Genomic DNA, 21866 nt, shown 5'->3' with positions numbered 1-21866 from the left:
TACAAGCATGCACCACCATGTCTGGCTAATTTTTCTATTTTTAGTAGAAACAGGGTTTCACCATGTTGGCCACAATGGTCTTGAACTCCTGACCTCAGGTGATCCGCCTGCCTTGGCTTCCCAAAGTGCTGAGATAACAGGTGTGAGCCACCACACCCAGCCTTCCAGCTAATTTCTCCACTTTTTGGCAGAGACGGGGTCTCGTTATATTGCCCAGGCTGGTCTGGAACTCCTGGCCTCAAGCAATCCTCCTGCCTCAGTTGTCCAAAGTACTGGGATTACAGATGTGAGCCACCACGCCCAGCCATGTTACCCTCCTGAGGCTGAGGTCTACAGCCTGCAAATCCAATGGACACTGACCACTCCCTATGCAATCCACCTACAGCTTCCCAATGAACCACCGGAAAGAAGGCCTCACCGTTTAACACTGCACAGCCCGTGCCACCGCACGCAGCCTGTCGCACCTTCCCCACTCCTGAGAAGTGTAAGCACCGGGGCACATTCACCTGAACCAAAGAAAGAAGCCACACTGTTAGGAAAGCAAACCAGTAAGGACTGGGAAGTGTTCTGGTCTTAGGTACAGAGTAGCTGAGTCCCAGTTCATTCATTCACTCCAGAGATACTTCCTGAACATCACATGCCAAGCATTAAACTAGGGGCTGGGGTATAATGGTAAGCAAAAGAGACCCAGTTTCCACGCTCAGAGAGTTGTAGTCTAGTGGAGGAGGCAGATGTCAACTAAAGTTAACATGAAATGACATTTGGCCGGGCGCGGTGGCTCAAGCCTGTAATCCCAGCACTTTGGGAGGCCGAGACGGGCGGATCACGAGGTCAGGAGATCGAGACCATCCTGGCTGACACAGTGAAACCCCATCTCTACTAAAAAATACAAAAAAACTAGCCGGGCGAGGTGGCGGGCACCTGTAGTCCCAGCTACTCGGGAGGCTGAGGCAGGAGAATGGCGTGAACCCGGGAGGCGGAGCTTGCAGTGAGCCAAGATCACGCCACTGCACTCCAGCCTGGGCGGCAGAGCGAGACTCTGTCTCAAAAAAAAAAAAAAAAAAAGAAATGACATTTGTGGCCAGGTGTGGTGGCTCATGCCTGTAATCCCAGCACTTTGGGAGGCTGAGGCAGGCAGATCACTTGAGATCAGGAGTTCGAGACCAGCCTGGCCAACATGGTGAAACCCTGTCTCTATTAAAAATACAAAAATTAGCTGGGCGTGGTGGCAAGTGCCTGTAGTCCCAGCTACTCAGAGGGCTGAGCCAGGAGAATCGCTTGAACCCAGGAAGTGGAGGTTACAGTGAGCCGTGATCACACCACTGTACTCCATCCTGGGTGACAGAGCAAGATCCTATCTCTAAATAAATAAATAAAGTGTATTGTTTTAATCCACTAAGTATTGGGGCCTTTTGTTATGTGGCAATATATAACAATGGCATGCCACTGGATCTGTCCCCCACAGGAAGGCCATGGGTGACATTTCTCTCAGGCCTTGGTAGCTGGGAGAGCCATATTTCTCCCCAACACCTTATTTGCTGTTTATCTTACGGAAACAATGAATCATTTAAATGGCCATGTTTCTTCTTTGCTTTCCCTACTAGGAAGCTCATAGCCAAATTTGCAACCACTTCTAGCTACTGTACCTGATCACAGGGGAGGCTTTTAAAAATCTTATTAGCTGACCTTTACTTTCCCTTTGTGCAGATTTCTCTATCTATTAACACAAATTTAAAACCCTGCTGTATGTTGTCAGAAATTTGATCATATCAAGGAATGTAATATGTTTATTTATTAGAGATGGGATCTCACTATGTTGCCCAGGCTGGAGTCCAGCAGCTATTCACAAGCAGCATGATCACAACACACTGCAACCTCAAACCGCAGCACTGCACCAGCCAGGTACAGCAGTGGTCATGCCTGTAATCCCGGCAGTTTGGGAGGTTGAAGTGGGAGAATCGCTTGAGGACAGGAGTTTGAGAGTAGGCTGGGCAAAAAAGCGAGACCCTGTCTCTACAACAAAATTTTTTGTAAATTAGCTGAATGTGACAGTGTGCACCTATAGTCCCAGTTACTAGGGCGGCTGAGCTGGGAAGATTGCTGGAGCCAGGAGTTCGAGGCTGCAGCGAGCTATGATAGCACTCCAGCCTGGACAACAAAGTGAGACCGTATGTCTAAAAAAAAACAAAACCAAAACCAACAAACAAATAAACAAAAAACTAGCCATTAGCAATATGGGGTTGTTTGGAGGAGTCATTAAAATGTTCTGAAATTAGATAGTGGTAACAGTTGCACAGCCTTGTGAATATGTTAATACTAAAATTCACTAAATTGTAAATTTTAAAATGGTGAATTACGGTGTGTGAATCATATCTCTATTTTTTGAATTGGCCATTAGTTGGTAATTGTGGAACATGAGTGATGGGACGAAAGAGATTAGTTACACAATTGATATGGTTTGGATCTGTGTCCCCACCCAAATCTCACATTGAAATGTAAACCCTGGCTGGGCGCGGTGGCTCATGCCTGTAATCCCAGCACTTCGGGAGGCCGAGGCGGGCGGATCACGAGGTCAGGAGATAGAGATCATCCTGGCTAACACAGTGAAACCCTGTCTCTACTAAAAAAAATACAGGCCAGGCGCGATGGCTCAAGCCTGTAATCCCAGCACTTTGGGAGGCTGAGATGGGCGGATCACGAAGTCAAGAGATCGAGACCATCCTGGCCAACATGGTGAAACCCTGTCTCTACTAAAAATACAAAAATTAGCCGGGCATGGTGGTGGGCACCTGTAGTCCCAGCTAGCTGGGGGCCTGAGTCAGGAGAATTGCTTGAATCCGGGAGGTGGAGGTTGCAGTGAGCCAAGATTGCGCCACTGCACTCCAGCCTGCCAAGAGAGTGACACACCATCTCAAAAAAAAAGAAAAAAGTGTGGGGCGGCTGCCCTGCTATGGAGTAGTCATTCTTTATTCCTTTACTTGTCCTTTTTTTTTCTTTTTTTGAGACGAAGTCTCGCTCTTGTCCACCAGGCTGCAGTGCAATGGTGTAATCTCGGCTCACTGCAACCTCCACCACCTGTGTTCAAGCTATTCTCCTGCCTCAGTCTCCCGAGTAGCTGGGATTACAGGTACCTGTCACCACACCCGGCTAATTTTTGTATTTTTTTTTTAGTAGAGACAGGGTTTCACCATGTTTGCCAGGCTGGTCTTGAACTCCTGACCTCAGGTGATCCGCCCGACTTGGCCACCCAAAGTACTGGGATTACAGGCGTGAGTCACCGTGCCCAGCCTATTTGCTTTGTTTTGAGACAGAGTCTTGCTCTGTCACCCAGGCTGGAAGGCGGTGGCGCGATCTCAGCTCACTGCACTCTCTGAGCGATTCAATTCTCATGCCTCAGCCTCCTGAGTACCTGGGATTATAGGCATGCACTACCACACCTGGCGAATTTTTGTATTTTTTTTTTAGAGATGGGGTTTTGCCATGTTGTGCAGGCTGGTCTTGAACTCTTGACCTCAAGCGATCTGCCTGTCTCGGCCTTTCTTTTTTTTTTTTTTTGAGACGGAGTCTCGCTCTGTCGCCCAGGCTGGAGTGCAGTGGCCGGATCTCAGCTCACTGCAAGCTCCGCCTCCCGGGTTCACGCCATTCTCCGGCCTCAGCCTCCCGAGTAGCTGGGACTACAGGCGCCCGCCACCTCGCCCGGCTAGTTTTTTGTATTTCTTAATAGAGACGGGGTTTCACCGTGTTAGCCAGGATGGTTTCGATCTCCTGACCTCGTGATCTGCCCGTCTCGGCCTCCCAAAGTGCTGGGATTACAGGCTTGAGCCACCGCGCCCGGCCTGTCTCGGCCTTTCAAAGTGCTGGGATTACAGGTGTGAGCCACCACACCCGGCCCCTTAACACTTTAATGTTTCCAAACCTCCCAGCACCACGCTGTCGGTGACCGCATACCTGTGTGGAGTCAGTGACAGAGGCCAGCTGCAGGTACTCCGAGTTTCCCCAACCAAAAAGTCCTCCGTCAGCGGACACGGCCAGGCAGCAATCACCGTAGGTGGTAACTTGGACAATGTTCACTCCCGCCAGGTCTCCACCTAGCTTGGTGGGCGCGCTGGTGATATTGTAGTGACCCAGACCTAACACAGTGGAAAAGACAGATTTTTAATTATTTGCTCTTTTAACAAACACATACACAGACTTACTATACGCCAAGTGCAGTTTTAAGCACTTAACAAATATCAGCTCAGAAATCCTAATCTGGGGCTGGGCGCAGTGGCTCAAGTCTGCAATCCCAACACTTTGAGAGGCTGAGGTGGGCAGATCACTTGAGGTCAGGAATTCGAGATCAGCCTGGTCAACATGGCGAAACCCTGTCTCTATTAAAAAAAAAAATTACAAAAATTATCAGGGCATAATGGTACATGCCTGTAATCCCAGCTACTCAGGAGGCTGAGGCACAAGAATTGCTTGAACCTGGGAGGCAGAGGTTCCAGTTAAGCCAAGACTGTGCTGCTGCACTCTAGCCTTGGCAAGAGTGAGACTATCTCAAAAAATAAAAAAAGAAAGAAAAAGAAAGAAAAGAAGAGGGAGGGAGGGAGGGAGGGAGGGAGGGAGGGAGGGAGGAAGGAAGGAAGGAAGGAAGGAAATCCTAATCTGCTTATTTGCATGCTCATACAACTTATTTATTTATTTATTTTTAAGATGGAGTCTCACTGTGTTGCCCTGGCTGCAGTGCAGTGGCGCGATCTCAGCTCACTGCAATCTCCACCTCCTGGGTTCAAGGAATTTTTTAATTCTTGTGCCTTAGCCACCTCCCAAGAAGCTGAGATCACAGGCATGCACCACCACACCCAGCTAACTTTTGTATTTTTCATAGAGATGGGGTTTTGTCATGTTGGCGAGGCTGGTCTCAAACTCCTGACCTCAAGTGATCCACCCATCTCAGCTTCCCAAAATGCTGGGATTATAGGCGTGAGCCACAGAGCCTGGTCTAAAATTTTTGTTTTAATTGAAATAGAGACGGCGTCCCACTATGTTGCCCAGGCTGGTATCTAACTCCTAGGCTCAAGCAATCCTCCTGCCTCAGCCTCCCAAAGTGCTTGATTACAGGTGTGCGTCACCTGCCCGATCACAACAAGCAATTTCTAATGCACTGGTGGTCTTGCTAGAAATAAAGAAAATCTCTAAGAGCCCATGCCATCCCCAACACCACTCCCAAAAAACAGGGAACTTTAAATGGCATGGTTAACAGTCAGCAGAGAGGCCGGGCACGGTGGCTCACGCCTGTAATCCCAGCACTTTGGGAGGCCAAGGTGGGTGGATCATGAGGTCAGGAGTTCAAGACCAGCCTGACCAAGATGGTGAAACTCCGTCTCTACAAAAATTAGCCGGGTGCAGTGGCAGGCACCTGTAATCCCAGCTACTCAGGAGTCTGAGGCCGGAGAATCACTCAAACCCAGGCGGCAACGGTTGAAGTGAGCCAAGATCATGCCACTGCACGATCATGCCTGGGCGACAGAGCGAGCCTCTGTCTCAAAAACAAACAAACAAAAACAGCAGAGAAAAGGACAGGCAGGACCTGCCCAAAAGCAAATGTCATTATCGGCACTTGCTATGGGGGTAACCCCTGGGCAGCAGCCCAAGGCAGAACACTGAACTGTAGACTCCTGCCTTCAACCAGGGTCCTCAAAGGGATGAGCCTGTTCCTCAGCAGGTGAATGGATCAACCATGGTGCATCCAGACAATGTAATGTTTGTTATTTAGCACTAAAAAGCAGTAAGCCGCCAAGCCATGGAAAGGCGTGGAGGAAACTTAAATGCATGATACTGATTAAAAGAAGCTTATCTGAAAAGGTTACATACTATAGCATTCTAGCTATACGGCATTCTGAAAAAGACAGACTATGGAGACAGTAAAAAGACTGGGGCCGGGCATGGTGGCTCATGCCTGTAATCCCAGCGCTTTGAGAGGCCTAGGCGGGTGGATCACGAGGTAAGATCGAGACCATCCTGGCTGACACGATGAAACCCCGTCTCTACTAAAAAATACGAAAAATTAGCCGGGCGAGGTGGCGGGCGCCTGTAGTCCCAGCTACTCGGGAGGCTGAGGCAGGAGAATGGCATGAACCCGGGAGGTGGAGCTTGCAGAGAGCCGAGATCACGCCACTGCACTCCAGCCTGGGCGACAGAGTGAGACACTGTCTTGAAAAAAAAAAATAATAATAATAAATAAAATTTTAAAAACTTTTTTAAAGCCTCAAACAGCTTGTTCTTGTTGCTAAAAGACTCAGAACTCCTCTGTTGAGTGGACAAAGATACCCTAATGCTCTCTCAGTTCATTTTTTTTTGAGATGGAGTCTCGCTCTGTTGCCAGGCTGGAGTGCAGTGGTGTGATCTTGGCTCACTGCAACCTCCGCCTCCCAGGTTCAAGCAATTCTCCTGCCTCAGCCTCCCTAGTAGCTGGTATTACAGCCATGCGCCACCACACCCGGCTAATTTTTATAATTTTAGTAGAGATGGGGTTTCACCATGGTAGCCAAGCTGGTCTCAAACTCCTGACCTCAAGTGATCCACCCACCTCGGCCTCCCAAAGTGCTGGGATTACAGGTGTGAGCCACCACACCCAGCCTTCTCTCAGTTTATTTCTGTGGCAGCCAGTGCTGAGGGGAATGGCAGAGATGCAAAAAAATAGTATTACAGGAGGGCACAGTGGTTCCCACCTGGAATCCCAGCACACCAAGAGGCCACAGCAGGCAGACTGCTTAAGGTCAGGAGTTCAAGACCAGCCTGGGCAACACGGCGAAACCCTGTTGCTACAAAAAATAAGCTGGGCTTGTTGGCTCACACCTGTTGTCCCAGTTATTCTGGAGGCTGTGGTGGGAGGATCACCTGAGCCTGGAAGTTTGAGACTACAGTGAGATGTAATCGCACCACTGCACTCCAGCTTGGGCGATGGAGCCAAGACAGTGTTCCTCAGAAAGTGATAAGAGGTAAGAGCTGAATTAAGGAAGAAGGGTTCTAGCCCATAAATGCCCTGCAGCTCACAGCTCCACATGACATGGACCGAGAACTTTCACGACCCCAGTGCATGAAAAGAACTCTACCTGTTTGCCCATCAGCGCCCCATCCGCAAGAATAGACTTCTCCTTTATCCGTCAGGAACAGACTATGATCCTGACCACAGGCGACCTAGCAGACAAACAGAGGTCAGGGGGATGAGAAGAAATGCTTAGAACCCTGGTGTCCTCATCCAAAGAAGGACCAGCACCATCGCCTGCCACTCCTGGGCACCTGGAGCATGGTCCGGGCAGGCTGCTCTATGCTCATCTTACTCCTTGTCAATCCACCAGTCTCCCACTGCATTGAAACTGCTCTTATTAAAGTAAAATGCAGATCTCCAAAGGGGCAAATCCAAGAGCTCTGCCGTCCATCCCACACCATCTCCAAAGAACCACCCCTCCTCCATAACCCTTCTCCTCCCAGCCCTCTCTTCTACTCTCTCACAGCTTCCAGCCTTGCTCGCGCACTCAGCCTCTACTTCAGACCCTTTGCTGTTGGGATCTCTCTCCAGGGTCTGTCTCCTGCCCTCCTCTCTCCTCACTCCTCATGCTACCCTGGGAGACGGCAGCCACTCCCAATGCTTAACTGTGGCCTCTGCACTGTGATCTCTGGTCTCAACCACTCTCCCCAGTTCCAGACTCATTTTTCTAACTGCCTAATGAAAAGTGTCATCTATTGAATGATTTTTATGCCAGACACTGTGCTAAGTCAATATCCAAAACCACCGAGTAAGAAACTGAATCTCAGCTGGGCACAGCGACTCACTCCTGTAATCCCAGCACTTTGGGAGGCTGAGGCGTGTGGATCACCTGAAGCCAGGAGTTCAAGACCAGCCTGGCCAACATGGTAAAACCCCATCTCTACTAAAAATATAAAAATTAGCCAGGTCTGGTGGCGCATGCCTGTAATCCCAGCTACTAGGAGGTCTGAGGCACTAGAATCACTTGAATCCAGGAAGTGGAGGTTGCTGTGGGCTGAGATCTCTGGTAACTTGCACAAAGTCACTCAGTCTAATAGGTGAAGGAGGCCCGGCATGGTGGCTTACACCCGTAATCCCAACATTTTGGACGGCCAAGGCGGAAGGATGGCTTGAGGCCAAGGGTTTGAGACCAGCCTGGCCAACACAGTGAGAATCTCTCTCTCTTTAAAATAAAATAATTAGCCAAGGATGATGATGCACGCCTGTAGACCCAGTTACTCAGGGGGCTGAGGCAAGAAGATCACTTGGGCCCAAGAGTTCAAGGCTGCAGTGAGCTATGATCGCGCCACTGCATTCCAGCCTAGGCAACAGAGTGAGACCCTGCCTCTAAAAAATTTTCAAATATGGCCAGGCGCGGTGGCTCACACCTGTAATCCCAGCGCTTTGGGAGGCCGAGACGGGCAGATCATGAGGTCAGGAGATCGAGACCACCCTGGCTAACACGATGAAACCCTGTCTCTACTAAAAATACAAAAATTAGCCGGGCGTGGTGGTACGCGCCTGTAGTCCCAGCTACTCGGGAGGCTGAGGCAAGAGAATGGTGTGAACCCGGGAGGCAGAGCTTGCAGTGAGCCGAGATGGCGCCATTGCACTCCAGCCTGGGCAACAGAGCAAGACTCCATCTCAAAAAAAAAAAATTTTTTTTCAAATAAAACCAAAAAGCCGTATCACAGTATAATTAGTGATGTGGTGTTCTAGGCCAGCTGTATTTTGCTTTCCATTTTATTCTCATCCCCAGAATAGTGCCTGGCTCATGGTAGGTACCTACAATAAATATTTAAATGCATATATGCATGAATACAGCAAGTGCTGTGATACCTTTGCTTCGGCCTCCCCAAATGCTGAGGTTACAGGGGTGAGCCACATCTGGCCTCAGTGAGCTTTTTAACTTGTTCACCCACTAGAGTATCATCCCCAAAAATCTTTTTTTTTAAGACAGAGACTTGCTCTGTCGTCCAGGCTGGAGTGCAGTGGTGCAATCTCTTGGCTCATTGCAGCCTCCACCTCCCAGGTTCAAGCAATTCCTGTGCCTCAGCCTGCTGAGTAGCTGGGATTACAGGCATGCGCCACCACACCCAGCTAATTTTTATATTTTTAGTAGAGATGGGGTTTCACCACGTTGGCCAGGCTGGTCTGGAACTCCTGACCTCAGGTGATCCACCTGCCTCGGCCTCCCAAAGTGCTGGGATTACAGGTATGAGCCACCATGCCTGGCCCCAAAATCTTATTAAACTTGGTATCCCTAGAATCTAGTATAAATCCTGGCCTATAGTAGGTAGGCTATAATTTTTACTAAAATAATTTAATTCGGAAAATTCCCCTAACAAACTTGCCATCACCTGACCCAAATCTCAACTTTTCAAAAGCACCCCGGGAACAGAACAAGCAGCTCTCGGCCCATCTCTCTTACCTGGACCACCTGGCCATCGAAGTCCTGCATTCTGTGGACTCTGTGACTTTCACTACAGCCAGGAACAAATTGGGAAGAAGCAAGGGATGCGGTCACGACAAGCCCTGTGAAGCCTTTCCCCTGTCACCCCAACTGATGGTCTGTCCCTTCCGCACACACAGTAACTGTTAGGGTAACTCTCAAGGTCAAATTTGAGGCTGAAACAGGCCTGGGCATAAAAGTAAAACAAAACAAAATCCTAGGTGATTTTGACACATGGCCAAAGTCGAGAGTGGTGTTAAGGCCCTCCAACATCACACAAGGAACTAGAGGGAAATGTTTTTAAACACTAAAATGAAAAGAATTGACTAGGCACGATGGCTCATGCCTGTAATACCAAGGCACTTTTGGAGGCCGAGACGGGCGGATTACTTGAGGTCAGGAGTTTGAAACCAGCCTGGCCAACATGACGAAATCCCATCTCTACTAAAAATACAAAAAATTAGCCAGGTGTGGTGGCGGGCGCCTGTAATACCAGCTACTCGGGAGGCTGAGACATGAGAATCGCTTGAACCTGGGAGGTGGAAGTTGCAGCGAGCCGAGATCTCACCTGCACTCCAGTCTGCGTGACACAGTGAGACTCTGTCTCAAACAAACAAAAAATAAAATGAAAAAACCTGAAATAAAGGGGAATGTTTAAAAATCAATTTGATAAAATAAAAACTCAATTTGTAAAAATTCATCCTAAGAGGGCCAGGAGCGGTGGCTCACGCCTGTAATCCTAGCACTTTGGGAGGCCAAGGTGGGGAGATCATGAGGTCAAGAGATGGAGACCATCCTGGCCAACATGGTGAAACCCCGTCTCTACTAAAACTACAAAAATTAGCTGGGTGTGCTGGTGTGTGCCTGTAGTCCCAACTACTTGGGAGGCTGAGGCAGGAAAATTGCTTGAACCTGGGAGGTGGACGTTGCAGCGAGCCCAGATCGCGCCATTGAACTCTGGCCTGGCGAGAGAGTAAGACTCCATCTCAAAAAAAAAAAGATTTATCCAAAGAAGTTTTACACATCAAAACCAATGCTCACACCCCCTCTTCTCCCACCAAGCTAATGCATGGTGCTCAACCTGAAACAGACAGGACTCCCCCAGCTTTCTGCTGAGTTCTCACGGCCCCCTCTCAGGCATGCCTCTGACCGCCCCATGGGTTTACCACAGTCATCTCCCTAGAAATGTTTGACATTTAACCCAACATGGGGAAGGGGTAGGCCTTCTAGGAACTCACCTGTAAATTTCATTTTCGATCACCTTTCTTCCACATTGTCCATAAGAATTGTTTCCCATGCTGAAGACTAAAAATAACACCACTGATTAAATCAGTTCTGCAGGTTTGTGGGATCCAAGAATGTGAGGACTGGAAGGGGTCTCACTGGTGGTCCCGTCCTGGTTAGCTCACCCCCCTCCTCCAACATTCCCTGGGTTTCCTTCTCCAACTTTCTCAGGCTCTGCAGAAACTCCCAAGAGGCGTGTGGGGGTCTAGATCCACCTTCCCCTCCTGGCCCTGGATCCACCTCTTGGGAATTCCACCTTCTGAGGCTAGAATTGCACTCCCTGTACCTGTCACCAGCCTGCCTTTAACACCAATCCCCTCTAAAAAGAGCTCCTAAACGCCACCTCCGCCTTCTCCTACAGAGCACACTCAGCCGGAAAATGAAATTTGAAGCTAGGCACAGTGGCTCATGACTAATCCCAGCACTTTGGGAGGCCAAGGCAGGCGGATCACCTGAGGTCAGGTGTTCAAGACCAGCCTGGCCAACGTGGTGAAATCCTGTCTCTACAAAAAATACAAAAATTAGTTGGGCGTGGTGGCGGCCACCTGTAATCCCAGCTACTCGGGAGGCTGAGGCTGGAGAATCACTTGAACCCGGGAGGCAGAGGTTGCAGTGAGCCAAGATCATGCCACTGCTCTCCAGCCTGGGCAGCAGAGCGAGACTGTTTCAAAAAAAAAAAAAGAAAAAATAGAAAAAGCCACCTCTACACACCACCCAGTTCAGTGACTTCACAGCAAATGGATCAGGCTGCCTTGTGTGCAGTTATATTTATAAATACATACGATTTTCCAAGAACCAGAGAGCGGACCACATAAGAATCAACAAGCTGTGCCCAGCTGTCTTGAGCAATCCCACCGATCTGCTCAGGAAACGCCACAGTTCACTCATTAGATGTGGTTCAATCGAACAAGCCACTCAGGCTGATCTGAGGCTCCAGTTCATAGTGAAATGGTCCCCACACTCCTCCACCACCCTTCAGCAGGGTAACTCACCTCCTTCCCTGTCAGTCAACACAAGAGAGTGAGCTCGGCCGCAGGAGACCTGCAGCACCCGTGTCTCCTGAGGTCTGTCCAGAGGCAGGGAGACGGGTGAGGGCTCCAACACATACTCATAGCCCCTCGCTGGAAAAGACACAGGACACCGATTGAGAGGCATGCATTTCTAACACTGGGAATCACACTGTCCAACTCCACACTACTACACTGGAAAAAAGAGAGTCGGAGGTAGGAAAGACTCATCAAGGCAGGTAAGTTACGGGCAGAGCGAGGACCAGAAGCCCAACTCCCAGCTCATGCCATGGGAGTTACACAAAGCAGGTTCCAGAAAAGCATACTTGGTCTTCTGGCCAGGCGCAGTGGCTCATGCCTGTAATCTCAGCACTTTGGGAGGCCGAGGGAGGCGGATCACCTGAGGTCAGGAGCTCGAGACCAGCCTGGCCAAAATGGTGAAACCCTGTCTCTACTTAAAATACAAAAATTAGCCGGGCGTGGTGGCGGGTGCCTGTAGTCCCAGCTACTTGGGAGGCTGAGGCAGGAGAATTGCTTGAACCCAGGAGGTGGACGTTGCAGTGAGCCGAGATGGCGCCACTGCACTCCAGCCTGGGGAAAAAGAGCCAAGACTTCATGCCGGTGGTGGGGGGAGTGGGGGGTGGGGAAGCATACTTGGTCTTCTTATTAAAGAAATCTTGGCCGGGTACAGTGGCTCATGCCTGTAATTCCAGCACGGGAGGGAGGTCAAGGCGGGCGGATCACCAGAGGTCAGGAGTTCGAGACCAACCTGGCCAACATGGTGGAACCCCCATCTCTACTAAAAATACAAAATTAGCCAGACATTATGGTGGGCACCTGTAGTCCCAGCTACTCAGGAGGCTCAGGCAGGAGAATCGCTCAAACCCAGGAGGCAGAGGTTGCCAGTGAGCCAAGATTGCACCACTGCACTCCAGCCTGGGAGACAGAGCAAGACACAGTTTAAAACTATACATATATATATATATATACACACAGACACACACACATACACACACACACACACACAAGTACAGAAATCAGCCGAGCATTATGGTGCATGCCTACGGTCCCAGCTACTTGGGAGGCTGAGTTGGGAGGATCACTTTCAGCTACTTGGGAGGCTGAGGTGTGAGGATCACTTGGGCCAGGGAGGTTAAGGCTGCAGTGAGCAGTGATCATGACACTGCACTCTAGCATGGGTGACAGGGCAAAACCCTGGCCCCCACCCCCCAAAAAAAATTAAACTGTTGGAATTTGCTTCAAATTTACTGAGGGGGAAGGTGGGAAAAATGAAGAAAACAAGACTGGCATGAGTTGACGACGCCTGAAGCTGGTGATGCTACATCATACTACTCTGTACACTTTTTTTTTTTCTGAGACTGAGTCTCGCTCTGTCACCCAGGCTGGAGTGCAGTGTCGTGATCTGGGCTCACTGCAACCTCCGCCCCTCCAGGTTTAAGCAGTTCTCTGCCTCAGCCTCCAGAGTAGCTGGGATTACAGGTGCCTGCCACCACGCCTGGCTAATTTTTTTGTATTTTTAGTAGAGACAGGGGTTTCACCATCTTGGCCAGGCTGGTCTTGAACTCCTGACCTCGTGATCCACCCGCCTCGGTCTCCCAAAGTGCTGGGATTACACATGTGAGCCACCGCGCCCGGCCTCTGTACATTTCTGTACGTCTAAAATTGCTCTGGATAAAAGGTATAAAAAATGTAACACAGGCCGGGCACAGTGGCTCACACCTGTAATCCCAGCACTTTGGGAGGCCAAGGTAGGCAGATCACCTGAGGTCGGGAGCTTGAGACCAGCCTGACCAACATGGAGAAACCCTGTCTCTACTAAAAATACAAAATTAGCCGGGTGTGGTAGCACATGCCTGTAATCCCAGCTACTCGGAAGCTGAGGCAAGAGAATTGCTTAAACACAGGAGGAGGAGGCTGCAGTGAGCTGAGATCACGCCACTGCACTCCAGCCTGGGCAACAAGAGTGAAACTCTGACTCAAAAAAAAATGTAATGTAACATCTTACAGCTAATAAAGACTTCAATACTGACTTATAAAAGACATCTGATACATAGATCAGGCATGGTGGCTCACACCTATAATCCCAGCACTTTGGGAGGCCAAGGCAGGCGTATCACTTGAGGTCAGGAGTTCGAGACCAACCTGGCCAAAATGGTGAAACCCCCGTCTCTACTAAAATCCAAAAATTAGCCAGGTGTGATGGCGGGTGCCTGTAGTATCAGCTACTTAGGAGGCTGAGGCAGGAGAATCACCTGAACCAGGGAGGTGGAGGTTACAGTGAGCCAAGATCATGCCACTGCACTCCAGCCTGGGCGAGAGCAAGACTCCATCTCAAACAAAAAAAGAAGACATCTGATATAAAATAAATGAAAAAAGACAGAAAACAAAATATATGCTACGATTAAAATTATGTAAAAATGTATTTGTCTGTGAACAAGGGAACAGTAAAAAATAAAAATGAGAGGTTTGTCCAGTATGTATTTCTGGGTAATTTCCTCCCTATTTTAGGAACTCTTTCTTTTTTCCTTTTTTTTTTTTTTTTTTTTTGAGATGGAGTCTGGCTCTGTGCCCCAGGCTGGAGTGCAGTGGCCGGATCTCAGCTCACTGCAAGCACCACCTCTCTCCTGCCTCAGCCTCCCAAGTAGCTGGGACTACAGGCGCCCGCCACCTCGCCCGGCTAATTTTTTTTGTATTTTTTAGTAGAGATGGGGTTTCACCGTGTTAGCCAGGATGGTCTCGATCTCCTGGCCTCGTGATCCACCCGCCTCGGCCTCCCAAAGTGCTGGGATTATAAGCAGCACTTTGGCCTCTTTTTTCCTTTTTTTTAAGAGACATGCTCTTGCTCTGTTGCGCAGGCTGGAGTGCAGTGGTGCAGTCACCACTCACTGCAGCCTCAAACTCCTGGGCTCAAGCAATCCTCCCACCTCAGCCTCTGGAGTACCAGGATTATAGGTGCATGCCACCATGCTCAGCTAATTCTTCTTCATTTTTTTTTTTTAGAGACAGGGTCTCGCTATGTTACCCAGAGTGGTCTGGAACTCCAGGTCTCAAGCAATCCCTTCCACCTCGGCTTCCCAAAGTGCTGGGATTACAGGCGTGAGCCCCTGTGCCTGGCCTAGGAAATATTTCTTACTGCTCTCATAGTAATTTTTAGTTAATTTCTACTTTTCTGTTTGTCTGTTTGTTTGTTTGTTTCAGACAGTCTCACTCTGTTACCCAGGCTGGAGTGTAGTGGCATGATCTCGACTCACTGCAACCTCCACCTCCCGGGTTCAAGAGATTCTCGTGCCTCAGTCTCCAAAGTAACTGGGACTATATAGGCGCATGCCACCATGCCTGGCTAATTTTTTATATTTTTAGTAGAGATGGGGTTTCACTATGTTGGCCAGGCTGGTCTCAAACTCCTGGCCTCAAGTGATCCACTCTCCTCAGCTTCCCAAAGTGCTGGGATTACAGGCGTGAGCCACCACGCCTAGCCGGGCTAATGTCTACTTTTTAAAATGCCATTATAAGTTATTTCTAACATTTTTACAGTCCAAGGCTCAAACATTTGGACTAAAGCCTCCATGTTAACGATTTCACTGCCTTTTCCCCCCAAAAACACATTCTAGGCACTGCAGAGTACTTCAGCCTGCCTGTCTCCAAGCTAGGAAAAAAAAGGTCATCTCTTTTAGGCCACAAAAGAACATCTTTACTTATCTGCAAAGGCCAGGTGCTTGCCCTTTGCCTGATGGTTCAACATTGATACCAAAGAGGCTAAAAAATAATCTAGCCCAGATGGTTTCAAACAACATCCCTTTAAGTCTTTGTCTATTTTTTTTGCTATGGTTTGGTTTATGAAACCATGTTCTTGAACACCAAAGGAAGGGCTGGGTGCTGTGGCTCACGCCTGTAATCACAGCACTTTAGGAGGCCGAGGAGGGTGGATCACCTGAGGTCAGGAGTTCGAGACCAGCCTGGTCAACATAGTAAAACCCCATCTCTACTAAAAATATAAAAATTAGCCAGCCGTAATGGTGTGAGCCTGTAATCCCAGCTACTCGGGAGGCTGAGGCAGGAGAATCACTTCAACCTGGGAGATGGAGGTTGCACTGAGCCAGGATCTTGCCACTGCACTCTAGCCTGGCAACAGAGCGATACTCTGTCTCAAAAAAAAAAAAAAAAAAAAAAAAGAGCTTTCTCAGACCAATCCCGGCAGAGAGGAGACAAGGTAGGGATGCTCACTTTTATCTTTCCGGCTCCTGTGAAATCCAAGCTGAGAATCTTTGTTGAGTCCCATCCCCCAGACTTTCGTAATATCTGTGGTCTTAGAGGACAGCAGTGTGAATCCATAGCCACAAGCAGCAGACGAAATCTGAAAAGCAGTTCCCACAAAGCATGAACTGATTTGTAATGTCAAGTTTGCTCAGTAATAAGTGACAGGTTATTTATCAAATCCAAGAACACAGACTATTTTGGGGTTTTTTGGGTTTTTTTTTGAGACAGTTTCACTCTGTTGCCCAGGCTGAGTGCAGCGGCGGGATCTTGGCTCACTGGAATCTACATTTCCCAAGTTCAGGCCTCCCATGTAGCTGGGACTGCAGGTGTGTGCACCACATCTAGCTAACTTCTGTATTTTTAGTAGAGACAGAGTTTCACCATGTTGGCCCAGCTGGTCTCGAACTCCTGGCCTCAAGTGATCTGTCCACCTTGGTCTCCCAAGGTGATAGGACTACAGGAAACAGCCACTGTGCCTGGCCTAAGAACACATATTATTAAGACAGCAACTAGCATTTATTGAGCATTTACTATATGTTTGATAAGTATTATCTCATTTAATCTTTATAATCACTCTATGAAGGGTGATTTACATGTAGACAATAAATATAGTGGTAAATATCAGCTCACCACTAGGTATTACCATCCCCATTCACCAAAACCAAGACACTCTCTAGCAGCCGAGTACAGTGGCTCACAACTGTAATCCCAGCACTTTGGGAGGCCAAGGCAGGCAGATCACTTGAGGTCAGGAGTTCGAGACTCGCTTTGGCCAACATAGTGAAACCCCCTCTCTACTAAAAATACAAAAATTGGCCAGGCACGGTGGCTCACGCCTGTAATCCCAGCACTCTGGGAGGCCGAGGCGGGAGGATCACAAGGTCAGGAGATCGAGACTATAGTGAAACCCTGTCTCTACTAAAAATACAGAAAAAAATTAGCTGGGCGCAGTGGCGGGTACCTGTAGTCCCAGCTACTCAGGAGGCTAAGGTCGGAGAATGGCATGAACCTGGGAGACGGAGCTTGCAGTGAGCCGAGATCACGCCACTGCACTCCAGCCTGGGCGACAGAGACAGACTCTGTCTCGGGAAAAAAAAAAAAATACAAAAATTAGCTGGGCATGGCGGTGTGTGCCTGTAATCTCAGGTATTCGGGAGGCTGAGGCCGGAGAATTGCTTGAAGCCAGGAGGCAGAGGTTGCAGTGAGTCAAGATGGTGCCACTGCACTCCAGCCTGGGTGACAGAGTAAGACTCTGTCTCATAAAAAAACAAAAAAACAAAACCACCACCGTCTCTTACCATGGTAGGTAAGTTGAAAGATCTCCTTAGACTGAATCCTGGCTCCATCCTTACCAACTGTGTGACCTGAGGTAGATTACTTTCTCTCTCTGTATCTGTTCTCCTTCTCTAAAAAGTGAAGATAGTACCATCTCTCTCATTGAACTATTGTGAAGACTAAACGAGTTAACACAGCTAAAGCCCTTATAGGGAACAGTACCCAACTCAATGTAAGAGCTATATTTTGAGCCTGGGCAACAAAGTGACAACCTGTCTCTATGCAAAAATCAAAATTTAGGCTGAGCGTGGCGGCATATGCCTATGGTCCCAGCTACACGGGAGGCTGAAGCAGGAGGATCACTTGAACCCAGGAGATCGAGGCTGTGGTGACCCGTGATCATGCTACTGCACTCCAGCCTGGGCAACAGAGCCAGATAAAAAAAAAAAAAAAAAAAAAAAAAAAAGCTATATATACACATACATACATATAGGTGTATATATACACACATACATACATAGGTATATATATACATATATACACATATAGGTGTATATACACATGTATATATGTGCGTATATACACGTGTATATATGTATATCTGCATATACACACATATATATACACATATATACATATATATATAGAGAGAGAGAGAGATAGGGTTCTATGTTACCCAGGCTGGTCTCAAACTCTTGGGCTCAAATGATCCTCCCACCTTGGCCTCCCAAAGTGCTGGAATTACAGGCATGAGCCACCACACCTGGCCTATATTTTAGCCTATATTTTACGTTTCATTTTTGTTGTCGTTTAGGGTTTTTTTTGTAATTGCTTTTTTTGTTTTTCTATGTTCTATTTCTTACTGCTGTTAGCAGCAGTAGTATAAGGCAGATGAGAAAGTGTAGTTCCTAGAGGTTGAGTAACTTGACTACATGCTTTTCACCCTGACACTACACCGTTACATTCTCGGGCTACTACCATGAAAAGGAAAACTCAGTACTACAGCTACTGTGAATTTAACACAGTGACAACCCCAAGGTCTTTGGTGGGTGTTTTAACTACACTCTCATAAATCCTCGCCTTCACTGACCCGATGAGAAAACCGGGGCTTCCAGTGGGGTTGGATACAGACCAAAGATGGTTTGATTTTAAAATCAACCCTCTTTTGGCCGGGCACAGTAGCTCACGCCTGTAATCCCAGCACTTTGGGAAGCCGAGGCGGGCGGATCGCTTGAGTTCAGTTCAAGACTAGCCTAGCTAACAAGGCGAAACCCCATCTCTACTAAGAATACAAAAATTTGCTGGGCGAGGTGGCAGGCACCTGGAATCCCAGCTACACAGGAGGCTGAGGCAGGAGGATCTCTTGAACCCAGGAGGTGGAGGTTGCAGTGAGCAGAGATCATGTCACTGCACTCCAGCCTGGGCGAGAGAGTGAGACTCCATCTTAAATAAAAAAAAATAATAATAAATAAATAAAATAAACCCTCTTTCCATACCACCCAGAGTGACCATATTCCCAGTTGGCCTGGGGCAGTCCTGGTTTACAGCCAATGTCCCAATGTTCACTCTCAAATTGGATGACAAATTATATGGTCACACTAACCATCCCCTACTACCTCTTGGCTGTTTACAGTTGATCAGACGCCTCTGTAGTGTCTCTCAGGGACCATATGTAAATCTAACCTAATCCTAACACGATCAGTGGTAAACCCATACCAAAATGCCTGCTGGAAAACGCCACTTCAGCACTAATCATGAACAAACGCTGGGAACTCTTTTTTTTCATTCCAGCATTTCTTGAAGAAAGCTAGCTAAATATTTCTTTAAATTTGACGTGTTGACACCTTGTTTAATCAAGTCATCCAAGAGTGATATTTTCCTTTGTAATATGCATTTGGAATACAATATATAGGCCTGCATAATTGTGCTAGTCAAAAAAACCTCCAGTTCTCTGGCCTCCTAGAGCCCCCCTACACCACTGGAATGGCTCCAGTACCACCAAAACAATCTATGTGGGAGGCAGGAGACAGCCCCTGGCCATGCATTCAGAAACACAGAAAAGAGCAAAGTCAGCCAGGCAGTGTGGCTCATGCCTGTAATCCCAGCACTTTGGGAGGCTAAAGCACAAGAATCACTTGAGGCCAGGAGTTCAAGACCAGCCTGGGCAACATAATGAGACGCGCCCCCCCTCCCCGCCCCACATCTCTAAAAAAAATTTAAAATTAGCCAGGTGTGGTGGCATGCGCCTGCAATCCCAGTTACTCAGGAAGCTGAGGTGGGAGGATCACTTGAGCCCAGGAGGCAGAGGTTGCAATGAACAGAGATCAAGCCACCGTACTCCAGCCCCAGTGACAGAGTGAGACCCTGTTTCAAAAAAAACTCAAAATTACTAAATGAGCTTTACGGCAGATGTGAGCAGGCAAAAGAAAGAATCACAATCAGTGAACTTGAAAATAGGCCAACTGAGATTGGCCAGTCTAAGAAACAAAGAAAAAAAGGCCAGGTGCAGTGGCTCATACCTATAATCCCAGCACTTTGGGAGGTTGAGGTGGGAGAATCACTTGAGCTCAGGAGTTCAAGACCAGCCTGGGCAAAATAGCAAGACCCATCTCTACCAAAAAAATTAAAAATTAGCCCGGCATGTTGGCGCACACCTGTATTCCCAGCTACATGGGAGGCTGAGGCAGGAGGATCTCTTGAGCCCGGGAGGTCGAGGCTGCAATGAGCTATGACACCACTGCACTCCAGACTGAGTGACAAAGGGAGCCCCTGTCTCTAAAAATTAAATTAAAAAAAAAATCCCCTTTCTGAGTTGTTCATTGAAACACCTCAGCTGGTATACATTTTCAATGGACTTTCGAATTTTGCTTTCCTAACATCAGAACTCCTGCAGTCACGCTGGCCTGAGTGAGAATCCCACCGCATATAAACAGCTAGCAGCGGTGGGGCCTCGGGCCTCAACCTCTCTGGGCCTCTCCTTCCTCCCCTGTAATTGGGGATAACAATTGTCGACTCAGTGCGTCCTAAGCGAATGACACGACCCGGCACAACATTTGGCACTGCCACCCAATAAATGTTGATGGCCACTCCTAACGCCTTCCCCTCCCGGGCTTGCAGCCAGCTCGAGAGTCGTCCTCCCTGAAGTCTGGCCACCCAGAAGAGCCAGCTTCTTGAAGAGAGGCGAATAGGTCGACGGAGGCCGGGAGAGCGCAAGAGAGGAAGGGAGGGAGGAAGCCGCGGCCCGCACCTTTTGGTCCAACTCCAGGCGATAGGGCACGGGCTGGATCCTGCGGCGCTGCCGGGCGCCGGCGCGGGGCCCGGGGCCGGAGCTGGGCACCACAAAGGTGGGCACGCCCAGCGCCCCGGAGAAGCTGAAGCCCCACACGAAGACGCGATCGGCGCGGACAGCGCGCTCGCCCACGTATTGGAACACGGGCACCTCGGCCTCGGCTTCTGCCGCTTCGCGCCGGCTCCGCGAGCGCCTGGCCGCCGTCCAGTGCCCTCGCCCCAGCCCCGGCCCGCTCAGCCGCCGCCCCAGCCGGGCCCCAGCCACCAACGCCACCAGCGCCATCCTCCGCTCCACGCCTCAGCAGCCTCTGGGCACCGCCATCTTGCGTGACCCTTGACACCACGCCTCGGCGGAAGAGGTTGCGGCCACCTTTACTCCTGGTTGAAGGCAAAGGCGCTGACGGCAGCCCAAGGCTCAGGGGTGCGGGGCTGGGCTTGGAGGGGCAGGGCGATAATGAGGGGCGGGGTTAGGGGCGGGATTAGGATTCTTGTGCCTTAGGAAAACTCCGTGTCTTGTTTTGCTCCCTTGCAATTGCCCCTCGACATTTCTCACCTGGCCTTGCTGCAGCCTTCCGCGCTCCGGTCTGCTCCCACGCCGCCCCAGGCCGTCCTCCAGCCACAGCGAGCTGGAGTGGGCGATTCCCTGCTGCCTTCGCTTCCCCTGCCCAGGTCCCCTCAAACCTATTACTCACCTTTAGACAGACAGCTCACTGCAACCTCCCCCTCCCGGGTTCAAGTGAATCTCGTGTCCCAGCCTCCCGAGTAGCTGGGACCACAGGCGTACGCCACCACGCCCGGCTAATTTTTGTATTTTTAGTAGAGACGGGGTTTCACGATGTTGGCCAGGCTGGTCTTGAACTCCTGACCTCCAGTGATCCACCCACCTCGGCCTCCCAAAGTGCTGGGATTACAGGCATGAGCCACCGCCCCCGGCCTGTGCAGGCCTGTTTTATGGAAGGTGACTGGGGAACACCCACTGATAAAATGTGGTGACTGCAAGACTGCTCATGGAAAGCCTCTTACTACAGGGAGTAAAATTCATGAAGGCACTGAAACCACCAGTCTGCCTGGCTATGAAATCTCTTCTCTGCGGCGGACCAAGTCTTCCAGCAATTTGGAAGACAAAGGTGGGAGAATCACTTGAGAGTTCGAGACCAGCCTGAGCAACATAGTGGACCCTTTCTCTACAAAAAAATTTAAAAATTAGCTCGGCGTGATGGTGTGCACCTGTGGTGCCAGCTCCTTGGGAGACTGAGGCAGGAGGATGGCT

The 21866-nt window shown here is 49.3% G+C and overlaps 1 protein-coding gene across 8 annotated transcripts in view; it reads right to left on the bottom strand.

Annotated features, from left to right (window-relative positions):
• Positions 1 to 20932, bottom strand: part of RCC1L (RCC1 like) — a 52419-nt gene extending 31487 nt beyond the window's left edge. For 6 of the 8 annotated variants that reach the window (XR_013415211.1, XR_013415212.1, XR_013415210.1 and 3 more), the window contains exons 1-8: positions 20556 to 20932; positions 16001 to 16130; positions 11741 to 11869; positions 10703 to 10769; positions 9444 to 9495; positions 7098 to 7182; positions 3949 to 4130; positions 419 to 506 (exon numbers count right to left, since the gene is read on the bottom strand). Coding sequence is in view for 4 of the 8 variants with exons in the window: in XM_077996637.1 (XP_077852763.1) it covers positions 419 to 506; positions 3949 to 4130; positions 7098 to 7182; positions 9444 to 9495; positions 10703 to 10769; positions 11741 to 11869; positions 16001 to 16130; positions 20556 to 20879 (1057 nt within the window). In the remaining 4 variants the exon portion in view is untranslated. Of the gene's footprint in view, positions 1 to 161; positions 507 to 3948; positions 4131 to 7097; positions 7183 to 9443; positions 9496 to 10702; positions 10770 to 11740; positions 11870 to 16000; positions 16131 to 20555 lie in introns of all 8 variants that reach the window. The other 2 variants (XR_013415213.1, XM_077996639.1) reach the window with 2 other exon arrangements.
• Between the last annotated feature and the right edge of the window lie 934 nt (positions 20933 to 21866).

The sequence above is a fragment of the Macaca mulatta genome, chromosome 3 (genome assembly GCF_049350105.2).
Source record: "Macaca mulatta isolate MMU2019108-1 chromosome 3, T2T-MMU8v2.0, whole genome shotgun sequence".
Lineage (NCBI taxonomy): Eukaryota > Metazoa > Chordata > Mammalia > Primates > Cercopithecidae > Macaca > Macaca mulatta.
This window is presented reverse-complemented; position numbering and strand designations above follow the sequence as displayed.